This window comes from Leptonotus elevatus, chromosome 15 (assembly GCF_054856555.1).
Source record: "Leptonotus elevatus isolate MCC_2025b chromosome 15, RoL_Lele_1.0, whole genome shotgun sequence".
Lineage (NCBI taxonomy): Eukaryota > Metazoa > Chordata > Actinopteri > Syngnathiformes > Syngnathidae > Leptonotus > Leptonotus elevatus.
The window spans coordinates 15358769-15378572 of NC_141253.1; the positions used below are offsets into that span (position 1 = coordinate 15358769).

Consider the following 19804-nt stretch of genomic DNA (forward strand, 5'->3'; position numbering starts at 1 on the left):
GAGCTAATAAATCTTTACACTTTAATGATTGATGACGATGGTTAATTTGTTAACTTTCCCTTTTCGGGACAAATGAATAAAGAGTAATGATAAAATAATGGCATTTTGTTTGAGAGTTGATATAATTATGCCTACATCTTTATAGCTGTGGCTGGAAGTAAGATAGTTGAATAAGGAGTTATGAATGTTTTTGAAATTGACATGTTGATAATGATTTTTAATATTTGTTTTTTTTCTGAGTGTGTCATTTCAGAAACTGATGTTTGAGTTCCAAGGCAGATGAGGGTTTGATGGCCTTCACTGATTACAAACTGCGAACGGGATGCGCCCCAGCTGCTGATACGTTGTATGGCTAATAGCTATTTGAAGGGGTATTGAAAAAAAAAAAAAAAAGAAATGAGGCTGTGTTTTTTACGGAACAATTTTGAGAAAGCAGGGAGTGAACTGTCTTGCTATGATCCCATATCCTCAGTCTGGCATTTTTAAAGCATTGTATCAACGAATGTGCATTTTTTGACTGTGTGTCATCGGATCCACATTGCAGACAGCGTCTGAATGGATGTGGCAGAGATCAAAGGTCTAAAGCCGCAGAGCAACAGTCTTCTCGTCCTGTGCCTAAGAAAAACATGATGTTCAAATTCCTCAATGCCCAGTGACTGTGTATACGCCTCATTCTAGTGACTTCTCCCCTATGGCTGTTTTGCATCCGGAGGAAATCTAAATGCCTGCTCTGAACATTGCTGCCACAACGGCCGCCATGCTGGCCAGGACTGAACATTGACAACAGCTGCCGTCCTGCCTTTTGCTGGGGGTCTGGACAAAGAAAGTTGGTGGTCGGAATGAGATGTGATCCATTCAGTAAAATGCTACATGGTGATATGCAAGGCATTTTTAATGTGTTGAGTGGGGAACTGTGATCTATAGCAAGATATTTCAGAAAATTGAAAACGACATATGTAAATTTGAAATGAGGGATTGAGAAAATTTATTTCAATCTATAGCCTACTAAATTTTTGCATATATTTTTGGGAGAATCAGTTTCTGATTTGGTACAATGGGAATTCTATTAATATGTTATGATATGATATATTTTTATTTTCCCCGTGAGGAACTTTTTTGGACTTCGTCCAGCTGCAGCTATAGTATAAAATAAATAATAGAATAAAATGAGTAGTAACAAGTAAAAGACTAACTAAGAGTTTGATGGCTAAGTTTGATTTTTTTTTTAACAGCACTGTGATTTATAAATCCCAGAAATATTTTGTGTGCTGTGTTTTTTATGAGCCCCGCTAATATGTGAAAGATTAGCAGTTTGAAGATGATTTTTAGTTTGATTAAATCTAGGAAATGGTAGATATTTGTAAATTTTGTGTGATTTTATCCTCCGCCCCACTAATCTATAAAAGAGGTGAGGTTGATTGGCAGTTTAAATAATTTTCGGGACTCTAGGAGAATTAGAGTAATATGGTTACCTCTATTTTTTATGGCCCCAAAGTCATCATATATTAGTGTCTTAAGTTGTATCTGCTTATGCTCAGTTTTATAGTGTTTTGTAGCTCTTTTGTTTATCTCATAGCCTGATTTAGAGGGTTGAGTTATTTATGACGTCTTTTGAGTCATGAGGTCTCTATTTTGTCCTCCCTTTATCTTGACGTGTTTGAAAAAATCAGTGGATCTTTGTCAAATGAGGGAGTTTATGTTTAAGAATTTAACCAATGTAGACGAGTTAGAAAATTAAAATCAAACTTAAAAACGAAATTAAAAAGGTTGTGGGGTATCGGCCTACACTCCAATTGACAGGATGAGTTTGAAAATGATAATTCACAGTTTGAATATGAAGAAATCTATCAGAGGAAATCGATCGCAAAGTAAGTCTGAAGCAAGCAAGGACAATAATGCATATTCGCCGAATGAAGGTAATTATATTATATTATATCTTTTATCTCAGAATCATATTTGAAAAATGTAATGTTTGGAGCCCAGTGTTTGCAAAAGAGTATAGATAATATGAATATATGTGAGTTTTTCCCAGCATGCCAGGATTCGGCCGGTCATGGGATTCTGGGAAGAGAATAAGAGATATGAAAGGCACAGTTATGCAAATTTAGAACAAATTTAGTCATGGTAAAAAATTACCTATTATTGAACAAAACCTATTTGAAAGATAAATATTTATAAGCTCTGTCTTATATTAATGAATGAGCGAATGTCATTCAACTCAATCAAGGGCTGGGCTCTATTTTAATGTCACAAAAATAGATCTTTTCCTGTTCCAACAGCACAGGACCTACGGATCTTAATCAAATAACATTTACTAATCCCAACTAACAAAACTATCAGGGTTTTTTCCTCCAAATAAAATTCATGTGAGTTTATGAGAAACTAAAAATGAAAAGTTTCTGCACTCAGGAGAACGGCCCCAGGGGGTTGGTGAGGAAATCTTGTGCAGTTCTCTGCACAGAGAAAATTCCACATCTGGTCTACAAGGCTTCCGGAGACGTGCCAGGCTCGGCCATCTCATCAACTGATGCTCTCAGGTTGAAAGGAGAGACGAAATTCCACAACTGGAGCATCAATCTTATCACCTCCGACCTGGAGCCACGTCAGCTGAATCCGTGCCCGGTTCCGGAGCTGCCGTTTGAGGACATCAGTCAACGGATCAAGAGCAAGTGCCTTTTTTTGGGCAATCATTCCTTTGATCAGTCACATTTTGGGCAGAATAATCCCAGGTGACAAATCGAAGAATTTGGGTAGTCTACCCCAAATTCTTAAAGAAGAGACAAACTATTGCGACACTCTTTTCATTAAAAAAAGACCTTCAAAGAACTTCATCACAAGATGGCTTCAAAGAACACATATTCGTCTGCCGATATATTGCGACACTTTTTAATGAACAACATTTTATGTTAAGCCTCACATATGCTATGCTTATTTCACTAAAAATCTTTTAAATGTATCAAATTGTTTTTTAATGTCATATGATTGCTAAATTACCTCCTCTTCTGCTAAAGGGATGTTTTAAGGATAATTATTTTTATCACACAACCATTGAAAAAAAAATGTTTTAATGTGTTGAGCTCTCAAGAGCTCAAATGAGGGAATGATGAGTAATTAACATTGTTTTTTAGTTTTAAATTATATTTTAGCCGTTTATAATTATGTTAATTTCGTATGGCTGTATGAATAGACCTATATTCTTATCTGTGTTACTTTCATGAGAAAGAGCAACGGGTCTGTCTATTAATTCGTAATCTAAAGGGAGGTTCCGGGGATTTTGCTGTGTCACCAAGGGAGTCAGGCTTATTATTATTGTATTCTTTTAATCTGATTTATACCCATGGGAACGGATTCTCTTGTATTCAGTTGTAACCAGGTGTGTTGTGGGCTGACCTTTTTCTGAACCCTTTTTGTGAATAAATAACGATGTGAGCTGGAGAGAAAGAGACACATTTTGAACAGAGACATCGCTTGGATGGTCTGTCTTATGTGGACCAGAAGCTTCTGGTAATTAAAACCTTTGCAAAGGAACTCCTTCAACAGAATCTCACCATTCAGTTAATTGAACACGCAAAGAGTACAATACTTAATATTGTCTACTCTAACAAAGGCTAAAATATAATTTAAAACTAAAAAACAATGTTAATAACTCATCAATGGATAGTATTGCTGGATACACTATGTACTTTTTTTTTCTTTTTAAATTTTGTGCCCCCTTGTCCTCACTCATACTATAATCCACATCAGAAGGGTACAACCCTGAGAAAAGTCAAGGAACCAGCTCACATCTTTTTACAGAGCAAGTTTAAATGACACATATACTTAGGTAAACATCTCCATGTCACAAAGCTTTATTAGCAAAGTTTTTTGAAGGTGATGTCACATAGCATTGGCTCCAGGGGCCTCAAGAAACTTTCCCTGAGGCTTTGGAAAGAGAAGCTTCAGGACGCAATGAAAGTATTAAGTCTTAACTCTCCAGACAATGTTCACGACAGATAAAAGGTAAATGTTCTGTGCTACCACCTGTCTAATTGTATTCATGTTCATTGTGCATTCACATTGCATTGTGATGTTAGCTACAGACAAAAGAAACAGCTTACATTTTAATTGAATTTTTAATTAACGCCCTTGACAAACAGAACAAGGTTATTTTTCATTGCGTATATAAAAAAAAATCCTCTATATTGGAACATAAGTTATAATTATAAGTTGTTGTTTTTCCTGGCCACATATGCACATAAGGTAGGTTAAGTGAAGGAAGTTGCCAAACAGCTGCACAGAGGATGTCAGTTATCTCCATCCATAGTAATCTGTCCTTTGCACTTGTAGCCGTAGTAGGATGACCGTATTTTGATTACTAAAAAAAGGAGACACAGCTTCAAAATACGTAAACGATACTCAAAATGTACTCCAAGATGTGAGACAATATGCCTATATTAACACAGACTCCTCATTATGGGTAAGGGGGGGGCATAATAACTCTCTTTTGAAGTCTTACTTGACAAAGATATGTAATAAGGTTCTAAATACATATTCTGTTGAAAATCCAGCTTTAACAAAATATTTAGTATCTTTTCTAAAAAAAATAAAAAAAAAGTAACCTCGCAAAGTTACTAATTTAACAGTCAAAAAAAAAATGTCCGTTCAGTCCTTAGTTTTCTTCCTCATCCTTGTTTTAGTCTTCATCCTGTGTTCTCGGTTCAACAAAACAAATAGCGTGTTAATTGGCACTGAAACAGACGTGGCAGCTTTGCACACTGTTAGCTTTTTCAAGCATCGTCAGCTCTTTTCCTTGCCTCCAAGACAATTCCCTCATGACAAGGCCAGCCACCCCTCCCAGTGCAGAGGACCCCCAATGAGGAAACACTGGAGCTAAAAGATAACAAAATAAAAGGCTAATGGCAAAGCTAGCAGTACGATGAATAAATTAAAAGAGTAAGAGAGGTCATTTAAAAACCTAACTAAAAAGGTGTGTTTTGAGCCTCCTCTGCGGACCTGATTTCCTCTGGTAGGCTCTTTCATAGTTGAGGGCCATAATGGCTGAAAGCAGCATCATTGTGTGTTTTGGTCCTCAACATAGGAATAGCTAAAAGGTTCGTGCCAGAAATCTTTAAAATCCGAAATATGATAAAAGCAGGCCAGATAAATGGGCCCAAGACTGTTGAGACTTTTACAAAATTAACAAAAGCACATTGAAATCCATCCTGAAAAACATTGAGAGCCAATGCAGCGATGCTGCCATCCTTATAAGATATAATGAGTTAAGACTGTTTGCATGTTGTTTTGGTACTCACCAAATGCCTTCTGTGCTTGTATTGCAGTTTCACACCTTCCTATGATCAAATCCCACCAAATACAACAATTGCCTGATCCTTGGACTTCCAATATAGGACAGAAGTTACATTGTGTGCATAAGAGTGAAGTGAAATCATAGTGCTGTGCAAGGGACCTCAGAGCACAGTGGAACTCGAGTTTGGGATTGCAAGCACCATTCACATATTTAATTGTTTAAAATGGAGAAATCAGACACTAGTGGTGACAGCAACTGGGAGACCAGCTCTTCTCCACTCTTCTCCCACCAAAGTAAATCCTCAAAATCTCCAATAAAGAATGTTAGCTCTTCAACTGGATCTTTGAGTAGGTTATCTGCCTCATCCACAGCCAGGATGCAGGCAACACTCGCCAAGGCTGATGCTCAAGCCGCGAGAGCCAGATTAGCCTATGCTGAGGAAGAAATAAATATTAAAATGGAAAAAGCACGCTTGGAGGCAAGCCTAGATGTTCTCCATCAGAGAAAGGAAGCTGACGCAGCTTCGGCCAAAGCAGATGTGATGGAGTCTGTTGTTGCCCAGTTTGGTATGGAAGAACAAAGCGAAGAAATATTGGGATTTCTACCTATTGAGACCACCGCAGAGCAGAAAGTGAGTGAATATATAAACAAACATGGTGAAACGGAATGTAATTCCTTTTCCCAGCATTGTGATCTCACACCATACCAGGAGGAACAAGCTGGCCTTTCATTACCAGTGTTCACACCCCTTCTTGTCAATCAAGAACCCAGTCAGCTCCACCAATTGCCTCAGGACCGAGATCAAGCATTACAAAGACCTGTAACCCAACAAGATGCTTTCCCTGGTGTACCACAACCACAGCAGAGGTTAAACATCCACCACTGCGTGGTTGACCGTTCAACCGGTAACCTTACCAGGTTCCTAGCAAAGATTCAGCTGGTGACCGGAGCACTGACTAAATTTGACGACCAACCAGAGAGTTATCTTAGCTGGAAGGTCACATTCCAGACTACCGTCGCTGACGTTGGTCTAACGGCGAATGAAGAAATAAACCTCCTAATCAAGTGGCTAGGCCCTGAATCTTCTCAACATGCAACAAGGTTAAAAGCAGTCCATGTAAGGCGCCTTTCTGTTGCTCTGGAGATGATATGGAGGAGGCTTGAAGAGGTCTATGGCTCACCAGAGGCTATTGAAAACTCCTTGTTTTCCAAAATAGAGAAATTCCCAAAGCTCTCGCGCAAAGACCCACAAAGGCTCCAGGAGCTCTCAGACATGGTCAGTGAATTGGAAGCTGCAAAGCAAGATGGATACTTACCTGGTTTAACTTACCTTGACACATCCAGGGGAGTTGGTGAAATTGTGGAGAAGTTGCCCTTCTATCTCCAAGAAAAATGGATTATGGCAGGGTCAAAATATAAAGAAGATCATGGAGTTGCATTCCCACCCTTCTCCTTCTTCTGTGAGTTTATGAAAGGACAAGCCAAAGCGAGGAATGACCCAAGCTTCAACAGCTCATCTTTCTCCAGCCAATTTCACTGCCATGCAAAGAGAACAAAAGCATACAAGCATGAACAGAAAAGAAAAGTATGCAAGTAACTACAATCAGAGACCACCAGTCATGGTATTCAAATGTAAATAGTGGTCAATGCGGACTATTTGCTACTTCCTTACTTAACTTACCCCCAATCTCATTACTTCCTCTTTACCCTGCAACCTTTTTCTTGTTTACTTCTCCCCTCTCCCTTCTACTTCTTTGGGCAGGCAAGGACAAAACATTCCTCTAGGAATTGGGAACGTACTATTGCTATCTAATCTGCTATGTCATCACCTCGAGCTGCCACAGCTTGTTGTGCTGGTTGTGGTGTAACAGACGCGACAATAGCGAGCGTTTATCAAAACACGCAATTGTGTCAATTTCTGCTAAAGTATAGAACATTCTATGACATTCAATAAATATTAACATACTTACGCGTCTCATGCGTTTTGTTATTTCTTGATGTCGCCATTACTTCCGCCATTGGTTCCGCCTGTGTTGCCGAGGGGGTGTGACTGTAGTAGGGGAGAACCTAGGGAGGTTGACGTCTATCTTAGTGAAAAGGGACCTGCAGCCCTTGTCTGTAACCCTACCCCTACAGTTTACATAGAATTGGGAAACTCCATCGTTATGAACGCACATTCCGAGGGATGAGGGACGAGGCGAGCGGCAAGGGGCGTTATTGAGATTGAGCCTTTATTTGTTCCTTACTAAATTCCTTTCTGTGCTTGTATTGTTACACATTTAATTGGGTTTGTGGTGCTCCTAGAGGCGACAGAACAGCAGGCAGTCACTCAAGTGGCATACATTGCTCCTTGAGCGACCCTAATTATGCTACAATTGTAATGGTATATGGAGTGCACTTATATAGCACTTTTATCTACACAATATGGTGCTCAAAAGTGCTTTTACATTGCTCACATTCGCTATATAGTAAATCCTGCCAAATACTTGGAGGAAATGGTGCAGTATTGGTGGCTGTTAATCCCATAACAGAAAAGGAGGCACATTGGGTCTGACTATAGCAGGACAGCTTTTGGTACTGATCTGATTATAGCCACAGTTAACAATTTTTCTCCATAGGTTTGGCACATTTCATGAAACAAACTACATTTTCAAAATACCATGGACAAAAAAGCCCCGAAGAGAGGCGCACTCCTCCTGGTTTGGCACACGCACGCACACACACCCCTCCGCCCGTGCCCCTGGCCCCCCGGCTCCCTGGAGCTTCGCCGACGGCCAGCAACAAACTCCGAAGAGAGGCGCGCTCCTCCTGGTTCGGCACACGCACGCAAAACCACCTTACAATTGGTGTCAACTTAATGCCATTCCTCATTGCTGTCATTAAATTGCCACTGTGCCTTAGGACATGTCTGAATTGCCTCAGTGGATCTGTGCAAATGGCTTTGTACATTTAGCCAACAGTGGCACAATGTGCCCACATTCAGCATATTTTCCAAATGAATAAATCTTGCTGATCGAACTGGATTATTTTTTTTTATTTCAATCTAATGGTTGTCCTCTCCAAAACATACTAGCAGGATTAGGTCATAATATGCAAAATCATCTGTTCAATTGTCAAGCATATAATATATATATATATATATATATATATATATATATATATATATATATATATATATATATATATATATATATATATATATATATATATATATATATATATATATATATATGTATCCCAACCAAGGATGCTCATGGAGCTTCTACCACCATACTCTAATTTCCTCAATCCAATTGAGTTTTTTTTTTTTTTGCTTGGAAGTGGGGAGTGAAGTTTTTCATAAATATACAGAATGCGGCTTACACTTTCTTTTGTTGCACTCTAATGTGTAAGTAACTTTGTGTGAATAAAAACTGTTGCAATTTCCCTGACTGTGAGTGGAGTATGTCAAACCGCAACCATTGCAAACACTGCTGTTATCTCTGATAACATATCTTGCGTGTGTGTGCATGTGTCGTATGCGTGTGAGCGACAATTAGGTGTCTGCCTGCTGTATTAAATATGAGTCAGCCATTTTTGAATAGAAAAACAAAATCTTTGATGACCAAAATAAGAAATACTCAGGAAAGGTAAATTATTTATAATTATAATTTATTTGTGATTAGCATTTTGCCATGTTATTTTCTGGGTTAATTGTTTTGTTTGTTTGTTTTTAAAGCAAAGTCACTTAGGGGGAAGATTGTTTTGTGACATGGGCCTTTGGCAAGGGGATTTTTTCACATTTAAAGGCAGTGAGTCTGCTCACAACTCTCAAAACGTCAGTCTATCATTGTAGCGGACTTATGTCACACCCTCTGGGACATTGCAATAAATACTGGCATCCTTTAGAAGATTCTGTATATGTGGATGCAATCACTGGCAACAAGCAGTTGTCTTGTGTGCGAATATTATATATTATATGAGTGAAAGTATATTTGTGCTCAGTGTGAGCTGATGGTGCTTGTCAGTGCTTGAGAGTGTTTTCTCTTTGGTACAGAGGCGCATTAAAGAGCGGCATCAATTTCCGCTCTAGCAACCCGATGATTGCCATCAAGAGTCCGCTGACGTTCTGTCCTCGACTCTTCTATTAAGCATTCAAGCTCAGCTCTGTGTGCTATCTGTTGACAGTGAGGGGTAGAGGGTCACAGCTTAGCGGTCAGAAGGGAACTTTTGAGAGACGTCTCAAATATAAACAAACCATTGAGAGTGACTATTGACCATGTTCTTGACTTCCACAAACGCTTCTCCTCCATTTTATACTTGGCCTTTTTTTTATTTAACATAATTATACAAAATAATCAATTCCTTTAAGTCTGTGGCGGCCAAGGGTGGTTAGATTTTTTATTTTTATTTTTATTTTTTAAAGTCTGTTTATTGGTTTGGTTTGCAGGCCGGTGCTAATGAAGGTAAGGCTCAAGTAATTGAGACTTTTAAGACACAAACCTTGGTGCACATTGAAACAAAGATCTATCAGGTCGACAGCACAGCATTATGGATCCCAAAATGGTGAGTGCTGTGCACCTCACTGAGGATGAATATGGACAGCCGAGTGACTGCGGGGCAGACCCGGCTGCCGGTCATCATCTGATGACCTTGTGCTGTCTGCTGTGGAAAGTCGATCTGACAGCACGAGGCCTAAGGCTGGAGACATACACGTGAATCTGCACATCATCAAACAGCAAACACTTGACGGAGGTGGCAGATTTTGTCAGTCGGCCCAGAACGAGTGGAAGGCTTTGTGTACTTAGCGCATCAATTGCACAATTAGTGAGCTGCAGGCTGCAGCTAGTCATTTGAGGTGGTGGCTTTAGTGTTTATTATGGTGAGATTTTTGAAAATGGGAAAGTTGTGAAATGGTTCAAGGGTTCCAGCAAAACATTCTCTGCTGATATCAAGAGTGTTATGATCTGGTGTGAACGTATTTTTGTTAAGCTAAAAAGTAGATGCTAGATAGCAAGACAATGATTTGTACACCTCTCATACATCGGCTGGGATCGTTACTGTGATGAATTGGCAACAAGTCCGAGCTGGAAAGGAACCAGCTCATTATGACCCTGAATGCATACATTAATAATTGTAATTATTTGTAATATTACAAATGTATGTAACATTGTTAAATTGTAATACCTGTGTACAGGTTAAATACTAGGGGAACACAATTTTCGTTGAGATAGGTCTGACAGCGGTTTTTAGACAATTTTTGGGTGCGGAATCCAAAACTGATGTCAGTTTTTCTCTATGTCAAGTTTTTGAGCTATAAGGTCCGCATTTTCTTAAAAAATCTGAAATAAATGTATGTAGGTAAATAGAACACTAAGGGCCAAATCCACTAAGTTTGCATGACTTGCGCGGCGCTAACTGGTAAAAATAGAGCAAACCGATTGGGTGTAAACATACAGGGTCTAATTCATAAATCACGCACAGATGAGAAAATGCATTACTAACTGCGCTGCCAAGCAGAATGCGTCTCGTGCACCGGTGGTACTTGTGCGTAAATGAGGTAATATGCAGAGAGAATTTGCCACAGATAGCTGGTGTAAAGTTGGCAGTAGCTGTGGAAGCCTGGAGAAGGCATCGTTATGCCCTTCCCTACACGCAGATCACACACTGTGCGTAGGGCACAATCCGCCGTGGGGGCCTCCATTGTATGCTGCTGCAACATCTGACCGAAGTGAGGGGACGCTGTGCCATATACAAGACATGACGTCCTAAATTACGTACGTTCATTCATTGTGGATTCAGCCGTGAGTTGGAATAGTTACAAGGTTTGAAAACTAAAAAAACTAAAACATAAAATAATTAGAACTGAATTACTCCCATTATTCCCATGGTTACAAGCCAGGTTAAAAGCTACAACACTAATCCTCTTAATTCCTACTATGATAGCTTTCTGGGTCTCAATTGTGACTGCACTAACAACACTCTTCTTACTACAGTCTTACTACAGCTAATCAGTGGAATTTTGCTTATCTGGAGTTTAAAGCAACACTAATGAACTTTCAGTTCACATTGATTATGGCGGCGCCATATGGACAAAAGCTGTAATGTTATGTTAAGAAGACCACATTTCGCACGAGGACAAGCGCATTTTTGGCTCACGCCAGCGAGTGAAAGCCGGACCACTGTTGATCCTTGACTGTCCTTTTTTCCGTGTCGCTTCCCTTTTTCTTTTTTGTCTCCTGAGACAAAACTTTTCAGTTGTTTTGCAGCTTCTGCCATGAAAGCAGTAATCCTGCGTCAACATACAAATTGACTTTGGTCTTTGTAACGAATGGGTAAATGGGGAAGTAATGTATTCCATATGGAGTGCGGCAGTATTCCTACCATCCTCCTTAAAGTTGCTTAGCGCCAGTAATAATGACACAAACCCCTCAGGCCATGGCAAAGGTACCATTCAACTAGTTTTAAGTCTATGTTTCATCATAAGAGTTATGAAAATATTTTATTAAAGGTAAAAAAGTTCCTTGGTGCTACTTTAAGCTGCGGAGAAAAAACTTGACGTGCTAGAATTTTTTTTACTGCAAATTTGGAATCAGCAAGCCAATTTTAGTTTTAATAATGCATTAAAATAATTGCCTAAGTCATGTTTTTGTAAAAATTATATTTTTTGCCCAAATCATGTGTTTCCTGAAAAATCTGTAAAAGTGGCAATTATTTTAAGAAGGTGTCGCTATTTAGAGGTATGTTTTTTGGCACGCAAGGACACTGTACAGAAAAAAAAAGAGAAAATAATTTATTTATTTTTTTGTTTTAATCAGCATAAAAATCTAACTTAAGAGACCCCCCAAAAAATAAAAAATCCCCCATTGCTATCATTCGGTATATCAGTATTTTTCTGTTTTAAGGTATGTTCATGTATTTCTGAATTAATCATCATGCTTTCAAATTTGACAGTAATTGCAACCAAATGATACCTATTAAGGCAACTTACTAGGGCCTAAGAGCATGAGTAAATAACTAATTAAGCGGACAGCGCATATTGATGACATCGCTTTAGTGCAGTTCGACTTCAGATGTCAACAGTCTCAACCAGCCAGCCAGAGTGGCAGCTCTGCGCACCACATATGGAAATGACCACATTTGCTCTTCATATTAAAAGCTCATGAATAGATTTACATATCTAGGATCAGTGGGGAATTTTCTATGGCATCTTTTGTACACTGTCATTTTGCAGACATCACACCACTGCAGGTCATTATCATCAGCTTTCATGAATCTTCATCGTGTGGATTTATAAAACTAATTTTCATCATGATTATCTCCAATCCTCATAAGCAGAATCATTATGGGATTATTGCATCATCATTTCAACCATTTTCAGTATTTATTTGCTTTGCCCTGAATAGCACCAGCTGCAGAATGTGTACACTTCGTTCCTACTTCACTTTGTGGTCATTACCACACAAGTTATCCATTTGCCATCCTCATCCTTCTCATTGTTAATCTATTCCTCACCGTTTTCTTTATTAGCATTACTTTTGCAATCATATGTAAGCCATCATCACCGTCCTCATTTTCACCACCATCTTAGGGAATCTGTAGTGCATCCTTATGAGCAAGTTGTGAGTATGATTGACCATCATTGCCACTGAATATGCCATTGCACTGATTGGATATTGTGACGGACGTGAAATGGATTCAATCATAAGTGCAAAGGATCAGGAAACCGTACAAAAAGGGTCATCAACGACAGCTAATGAGTGTTCATAATGACACCATCAAGTCCTCAGAAGTAAATCAAACCATCAAGTGTTTAAGCAAGAGTCTCTTGCTAAAGCCAACTTGAGTGAAAATAGCGCTTTCATCAAGATGTACCACCTCGTGATGGAAATTCCGGATATTGTAAGAGCTTTCTTTTGTTAGAAACCAACATCACCAGTACAGCCCATCTTTATTAAAAAAAACAAAAACAAATGTTGTCCAGCTCTGATAAATCTGCCTACTATTATTAAACTTGCCTTGGAAAATCTTAACTCAACCACGATGACACTGGTCAACTTCTAATTGCAATTTTTCAGTTATGATGGTTGATGGTTATGATGATTTGTATTTCAAATAATTTTTTACAGTGTCAAATGGTAACATCATAATGTTAACTGTGAATATGTTTACAGTGCAAGCAGCATTTAAAGTAGACTTTACACTGATTTGATTGGCTGGATTGGTCATCGGGTGTAATGTCTTAATTTGCCAGATTGATCAATGACAACATTGATCGGCTCCGCGAGTAAGACATGACATATTATATTCAATGTTTATCAGTGTTTTTTGAAGAATTGATTGCCCCTCATTTCAGTTGTCATCTATTATATGTGGATTTTTGCTATTCGTGGGTCAGGCCAGTCCCTATCCCCCGGGGACAAATGGTGGCTATCGAATGCAGAGTAAATATAAAAATTGTTTAAATAGATATATTGCTCCATCTTCTGATCGATTATCAGTTTTTTTTTAAAAACTTGTTAATTGGTGATCGGCCCCCAAAAATCTGATCGTTTAAAGCTTAATTTTAAGCATCATTTTAAAATTTGTAACAAACAATAATGAGTCAAATAAAATAAACAAATTCCCTCTTGATGTCACATGAGCTGTGATTATAAATGCATAAATAAGAACATAACTGTAAAAAATAAAATAAAATAAAAAAGCACACAAAAAATTATATACTTTTCATGAACCTTGATGGCACATCATGGATGTGATGCTGTGACTAACTTTGTCTTGTCCAAATTTTTTTCATCATTTCATTTTTATCATGCCATATTGTAGCAATTAGCCACAATATCAACTGCAATACGTGAGTAAAATTTGTGAAATGGCTGCCTGTTCCAATTGTATTTGAAAGAAAGGGAAAAAAAGCAGATTTGCAATATGAGCCAGTTAAGAAGATTTGTTTGCAACAATGTTCATCGTTTGAAAACCATTACACTAATAATGGTCCACTTTGAGACACAACATCATTGTTCAAAAGAAAGGAAACATAGTTAATAATGTTTCTAAACTTTTTTCAAATTTGCATTGCAAGAATCAAAATTACATTCCTTTCTTTTACTGTCTGTGGTTTTAGGATCGAGCATTGTTCCTTGTTCCATTTTCAGCCGGGTTGTCTGGGCGGGTCACCTCTCCCCTCAACCACAATTGGACTGGTGATAACGGATCTTTTAATATTACTCTCTCCGATATCAAAGGATTGTGAAAGTACCAAGCAGGGATATTGAGTGCGAGCTAAGAGTTGCTCCTTTTTGGCTTGGCATGGAATCAAAACTTATTAGACCGATAAATGAAAGCTGGACTTGTATTGAAGCAAGCCTTTTTAGTGCCAGTGTGTCATTTATTTGTTCCCCTGAATACTGGCTAAATCAGATAGTCGCAAACCTTTCACAGCGCCTGCCATCTGTCTGCATCTGTTGACCTACACCAGCATTGGCACTGTTACTGTGAGGTTTGGTGGCACAGACGCAGATGTTTACTTCCTCTTTGAAAGAACATATGTTTAGTTTTGGTCTTTGGTCCAGATAAAGCAGCACCACAAAGGTCAGACTATTAGTTGGATCTGCGCATGTGGCATGCCAAGTCAAATGACATGTGGATTTATCTTATAACACCGATACTACTACATTTTGCAACGTTATTTTGGATGAGAATTAACCACCCAAAGCATTTCTTGACAACATGTTTTATTCAGCCCCACTAATCTAAATTATATTTAATTGCGGTTAACATTGAGTTAAGCCCACAAAATTCAGCAGTTTTTACCAATATCAGAAGGCGGCCATTTTGCCACTTGCTGTCGAGTGAAAATGGCATCACAGTTGCTCGGGTCTCAGTTAACAACCAATCACAGCGCAGCTTCAGAAAACTGGTGAGCTGTGATTGGTCGTTGCCTGAGCCCTAGCAACTGTGATTCATCTTCAGTCGTTAGCAAGTGGCAAAATGGCCGCCCCCTGAGATGGATAAAAACGGCTGAATTTTGCTTCATAACTGATATTCAACAAATGTAATATTAATCAGATTGTCATGTTTAGACTAGTGAGGTCACATATTATTGTCAAGAAATGTTTAAGGTTGACTTCCCCTTTAAGGATACTTGCACATAATAGCATGTTATTCTCTCCATGATTTAGACATGCATTAATCTCCTTAGAAGCATTGGTGGGAGAGACATCCTTGACTAGTTTCCTGTAACCATGGCGATAGGAAGTCATCACAGTGCTCCGTTAAGGAAGTGCACTGTTTCCTGTTGTTTTTACTAGCTTCCCTCCAATTGTACATGCCTGGAATTTTGCATTCAGTCCTGGAAAGCTCACAACCACAAAGGCAGTGTGCTCCTGTTCAAGGTAATTTGTGATTCTATACATTTTTCTGACAGACTTACTGAATGATTATCTTAATTTATTTAAACATTTTATAAGCATCATTGGTTCAAAGGCATCTATAAAAATATCTAAAATGTTTATGGTTCAGACATGATTTTAAAAAAAAAACGGCATTGTTTAACCATTTCGGCTATAGCCTATGTGACTCTTATTTTATATTATAGACATCAGCAGTAATTTTTGCATATAATTTTACAGGCCATTTGAAGCTAACCACTGCAGGCGGCATGGTTTATAACCGAGTATCACTCCAGTCCCTTGACTGTGTTGCTCAACCGTGCTAGTGATGCAGGTTCGAGCTGTGGTCGCCAACAGCACTTCTCCCAAGATCTTTCCCCATCCTGAGACAGCTGTGCTGACCACCAGCCAACCAGCCCAAGTCCAAGCAGTTGTCAGAGCCAAAGACGAGATGGCGACAGCAGAGCCCCCCAGGACCTGCGGCTCATCTGAAACAGCCGGGAAATCCTGCTGGAGTTTGGATGCCAGAGTGGTGATGCTTCTGGTGACTCTAGCTGGAGCTGTCATCTTGTTGCTTCTGTACAGACTCTTACAAACACGACACAGGTGTGTAGAAAATGTTCACTGCCAAATGTAATTTTCTGCTTTTGGCTGTCAGCTACATATACAAGAACTGTAACATCCATCCATTTTATATAGCTTGTATCCTGTTAATGGTCATCATGGGCAGCGGGAGCCTATTGGAGCTGACTGGGCCAAATGTGGTCTACAATCTGAATTGGTCTCAGCGTGCAGTTTATATAATGTTTAAAAGCTCTTCTCGAAACAGTTCATAAAATGTTTTAAAAAGTGGTGTTATGGTCCAGAAAACAAGTGGTGGGACTCACTCAGCATTGCAGAGCAAAACTGTCCAGTCTTTCTCAGCTAAAGATAAGCACTTCGAGGTGATTAAAGTCATCTTGTTGCAGTGAGATAAACATATTGCACCTGATGGTGTCAATCTCTCCTCTAAGAGTGGGCTACAAAATCCTCACAGGGAGCATTTGTTGGGGTTAAAGGAAGCTGCTAAGATCAGGGTTAAAAAGCTGGTTAAAAGAACAAAATAATAATTAAAAAAAAGAGTTATTCTTGTAATGCTTTATTAATATGGAGACATATGTTTTTCTTGAGCTTCTCACAGCATGGTTATAAAAAAATTATTCAGATTAGTTTGATCTTTTCTCCGCCTTTGTTCTGCTGCCCTAAAACTCCTTATTTCATCCTTTCTTTATTTCAACCATCTGTAATGAGACATTTGTTTGTATTGATAACTTTTAATTTTTTGTGGTGCCACCAGTCCAGACTTGCCTGTCGTTAAAAATCATCGGCCAAAAAAAACACAGGAGGCAGCTAAAATGTTTATTAAAGTAGTTTGCAGCCACTTCAGACATATGGTACCACTCACAGTTCGCATGGACGCCTCTTGTTGAATACAACTCAGCATGGTGGTCAGAAACGGCCAATAGAGGAATATGGGGCACACACGTCAAATCCATAAGTGATGACCAAGTCCAGTGTGTGTCCTATAGTGTTAGTTGGCTGCCTGACATGTTGAATACAATCTAAAATATTAAAGACTATTTAAAATGTCACTTGGGACTGATTCTTAAAACTGTCCACATGCAAATTAAAATCACCAGTTTAAAGGATCCTATCGTAGTTATTATTAATGACTCCAAAAAGATTCTGTGATTAACTCATTGAATACCAACAATTTTCATTGGAGCAACCCCCTTCAATACCAGCCATTTTACTGGATTTTGACTGATCTTGCAAGGCCCACAGAATATTTTGTTCTATTGCTATATAAACTAAAGATGACGGCATGCTGGACGCTAGTAGCTTGTATGAAGCTAAATTTGTTAATAAAAAAATATGCTCAAATTGAACTCAAATTGGTGTCATTATTGTGACATTACAATCATGAAGGTGGCATTACAACCTGGGTGCAATGTGTCCAAACAAATACCTCAACTAATGAGGTTTTGTTTTCACCATCTGTTGACATTACTGTCCACTTTTTTGTTTGTTTACATCTTTCAAAATTACGCAACTCTGAACTCTTTATTTATAGAGTAATTTTAAAACAACCACAGCTGAAACAAAGTGCTGTACTTGAGTAAAAATCAAACATAAAACATTTTAAAACAAAGTAAAAACAAAAAACAATGAAAACTAATAATACACAAAAACAAGGGTAGAGTCTCAAGCTGTGTTGAAAGCCAAAGAGTAAACATTTCAGGCTGGTTGTAAAACGTGAAGGGGACAGTGAAGGGGCTTTAATGTCCACCAAGAGGTAATTCCATAATTTGGTACCAGCAACAGAGAAGTCTTTATTTGTAGACTTCGGTCCTCAAGGAGCAGCTGGCCAGCTGACCTGTGGTGATCCATGCTAGCTAAGCTAGCTAGTAGCACTGTATTGTATCCTTCAGCACAGGTCTATCTTTGTAGACTTAGTAATATTTCGGATATAAGTCTTGTGTTGCTTTGCTTAATTAGACTATGCAAGTGTATTTGTGAGTGGTGACTTTGACTTTTGTGGTGTTCCACAGGCTGAGAAAGGCGAGTGCAAGACACGCTCTGGAGTATTACAGCTTCTACCACAGAGCCACCTACACATTCAAACACCCATCGGCATATGAGAAGCTGCCGAATGGCAACGTTCCGCACAGCGTTGTACCTGTGCAAACTGTTGCCATAGCGACACCTGTTGTCAACACCCTACTGCCACCCATTCCAGTACCCCTTCCAGCCTTCATGCCACTCCCCCCGGCACCTGTTCATCCTGCAGTACCTTCAATGCAGATGACGCCTCCTCCTCTGCCCGTGATCTCTACCGCCGCGCCAAGCCCCCACCTGTCATGGGGTGCATGCTCAGACGTGGATGTGTACTCTCGCATTGGGGCTTACAGGCCCTCCAGGCTCTCCAGCCTATCTAGCCATTCAAAGGTCATTCTTTTTGAACATTCGTCTCTCTGATCTGAATGTACTGCTTATCACGAAGTCTGTTTTGCGTCTTCTTCCTCTTCATATTATTTGATTCTTCAAATAATTATATTACAATATTACTGTCTCTGAATTGTAATGTGTTATACTTATGCATTACTTTTGTGTCACCTTCGCAAAAGCAACTTCAGGAGTAAATATGAAATTTAACGAAAATACAGTTATTCGCTGTTAAAGACAAAATTAGACCTCCTGCATAATGATAGACCCATCATAGGTCTACTTTCCATGAATACTTTTTCACAAAATTAAACACGTGTCTCTTTACAGCCACAGAGTAGAATAAAATTAAATAGTGAAATGCTTGGGGGGTATTTTCAACCCTAAAAATACAACACAGCCTACTCCTTTTCAAACTTCACAGTGGACACATTTGTGCATGCATGCGTGGCTTTGTGCAGAAATCAAATCTGTCTTCTACAAATCAACCTTTGCCAACTCACCTGCTTGAAAAAAAAAAATCTGTTGAACTTGAATGTTAACTCAAACTGAAAAATGTTCCTCTTTGAGCCTACTGAACATGTTATGTTGAATGCTGTTTGCTGTCAAACCAGCCAGCCGGCTCTCACCTAGTGGCCAATGCTAGCTAATCCTGCCCTAGCAAGTTACTACTAACTTACAGTATGTAACATAACCCAATATTTGAACTAAGCCTACCAGTATCGGTATGAGACGTAATCGGGCTGCCAGATCGTATCGGGGTCGTCTACCGATGACGTCATGCTACAGGATTTGCTGGAAATTATCCGGTTAATGTCAGACATTGGAAAGAAAATATTAAAGATGTAATTTACAGGACAAAATGTACAGAATGAAATTGTAAAAATGTAAATAAACCTAAGAATATAAAGGCAAGATATATTTTGAATAAATAATAAAATAGATTGAATAAATGACAAATACACAAATTAATTTACTGATCTGTGACATATATTGTCAGGTTAGATTGCTTGAACTTGTGTTCCTATTATCATTAAGACTATTTTTGTGATCTATTGTGATTTGTGAACAGCTAAAAAAGAAACCAAACCAAAGTGAGCACATCTGACTGCGCATTTCGTCAGCGCTGCTGTGCTGACGTCATCGGCAAGCACGAAAGCAC

The 19804-nt window shown here is 38.9% G+C and overlaps 2 protein-coding genes across 3 annotated transcripts; both read left to right on the top strand.

Annotated features, from left to right (window-relative positions):
• The first annotated feature begins 3909 nt into the window (after positions 1–3909).
• On the top strand, positions 3910–7254 carry LOC147162126 (uncharacterized). Its single transcript, XM_086097079.1, has 2 exons — positions 3910–3999; positions 5319–7254. Exon 2 carries the CDS (start codon positions 5511–5513, stop codon positions 6882–6884), a length of 1374 nt encoding a protein of 457 aa, XP_085953205.1. The 5' UTR covers positions 3910–3999; positions 5319–5510; the 3' UTR covers positions 6885–7254.
• Positions 7255–15618: 8364 nt separating this feature from the next.
• Positions 15619–18769, top strand: LOC147162127 (uncharacterized). Of its 2 annotated transcripts, none has more exons than XM_086097080.1 (3): positions 15619–15660; positions 15898–16263; positions 18249–18769. In XM_086097080.1, exons 2-3 carry the CDS (start codon positions 15986–15988, stop codon positions 18673–18675), a joined length of 705 nt encoding a protein of 234 aa, XP_085953206.1. In that variant the 5' UTR covers positions 15619–15660; positions 15898–15985; the 3' UTR covers positions 18676–18769. The 2 variants fall into 2 exon arrangements, with proteins under 2 accessions (XP_085953206.1, XP_085953207.1); XM_086097081.1 differs by having other exon boundaries at positions 15626–15660; positions 15984–16263.
• The last annotated feature ends 1035 nt before the right edge of the window (positions 18770–19804 follow it).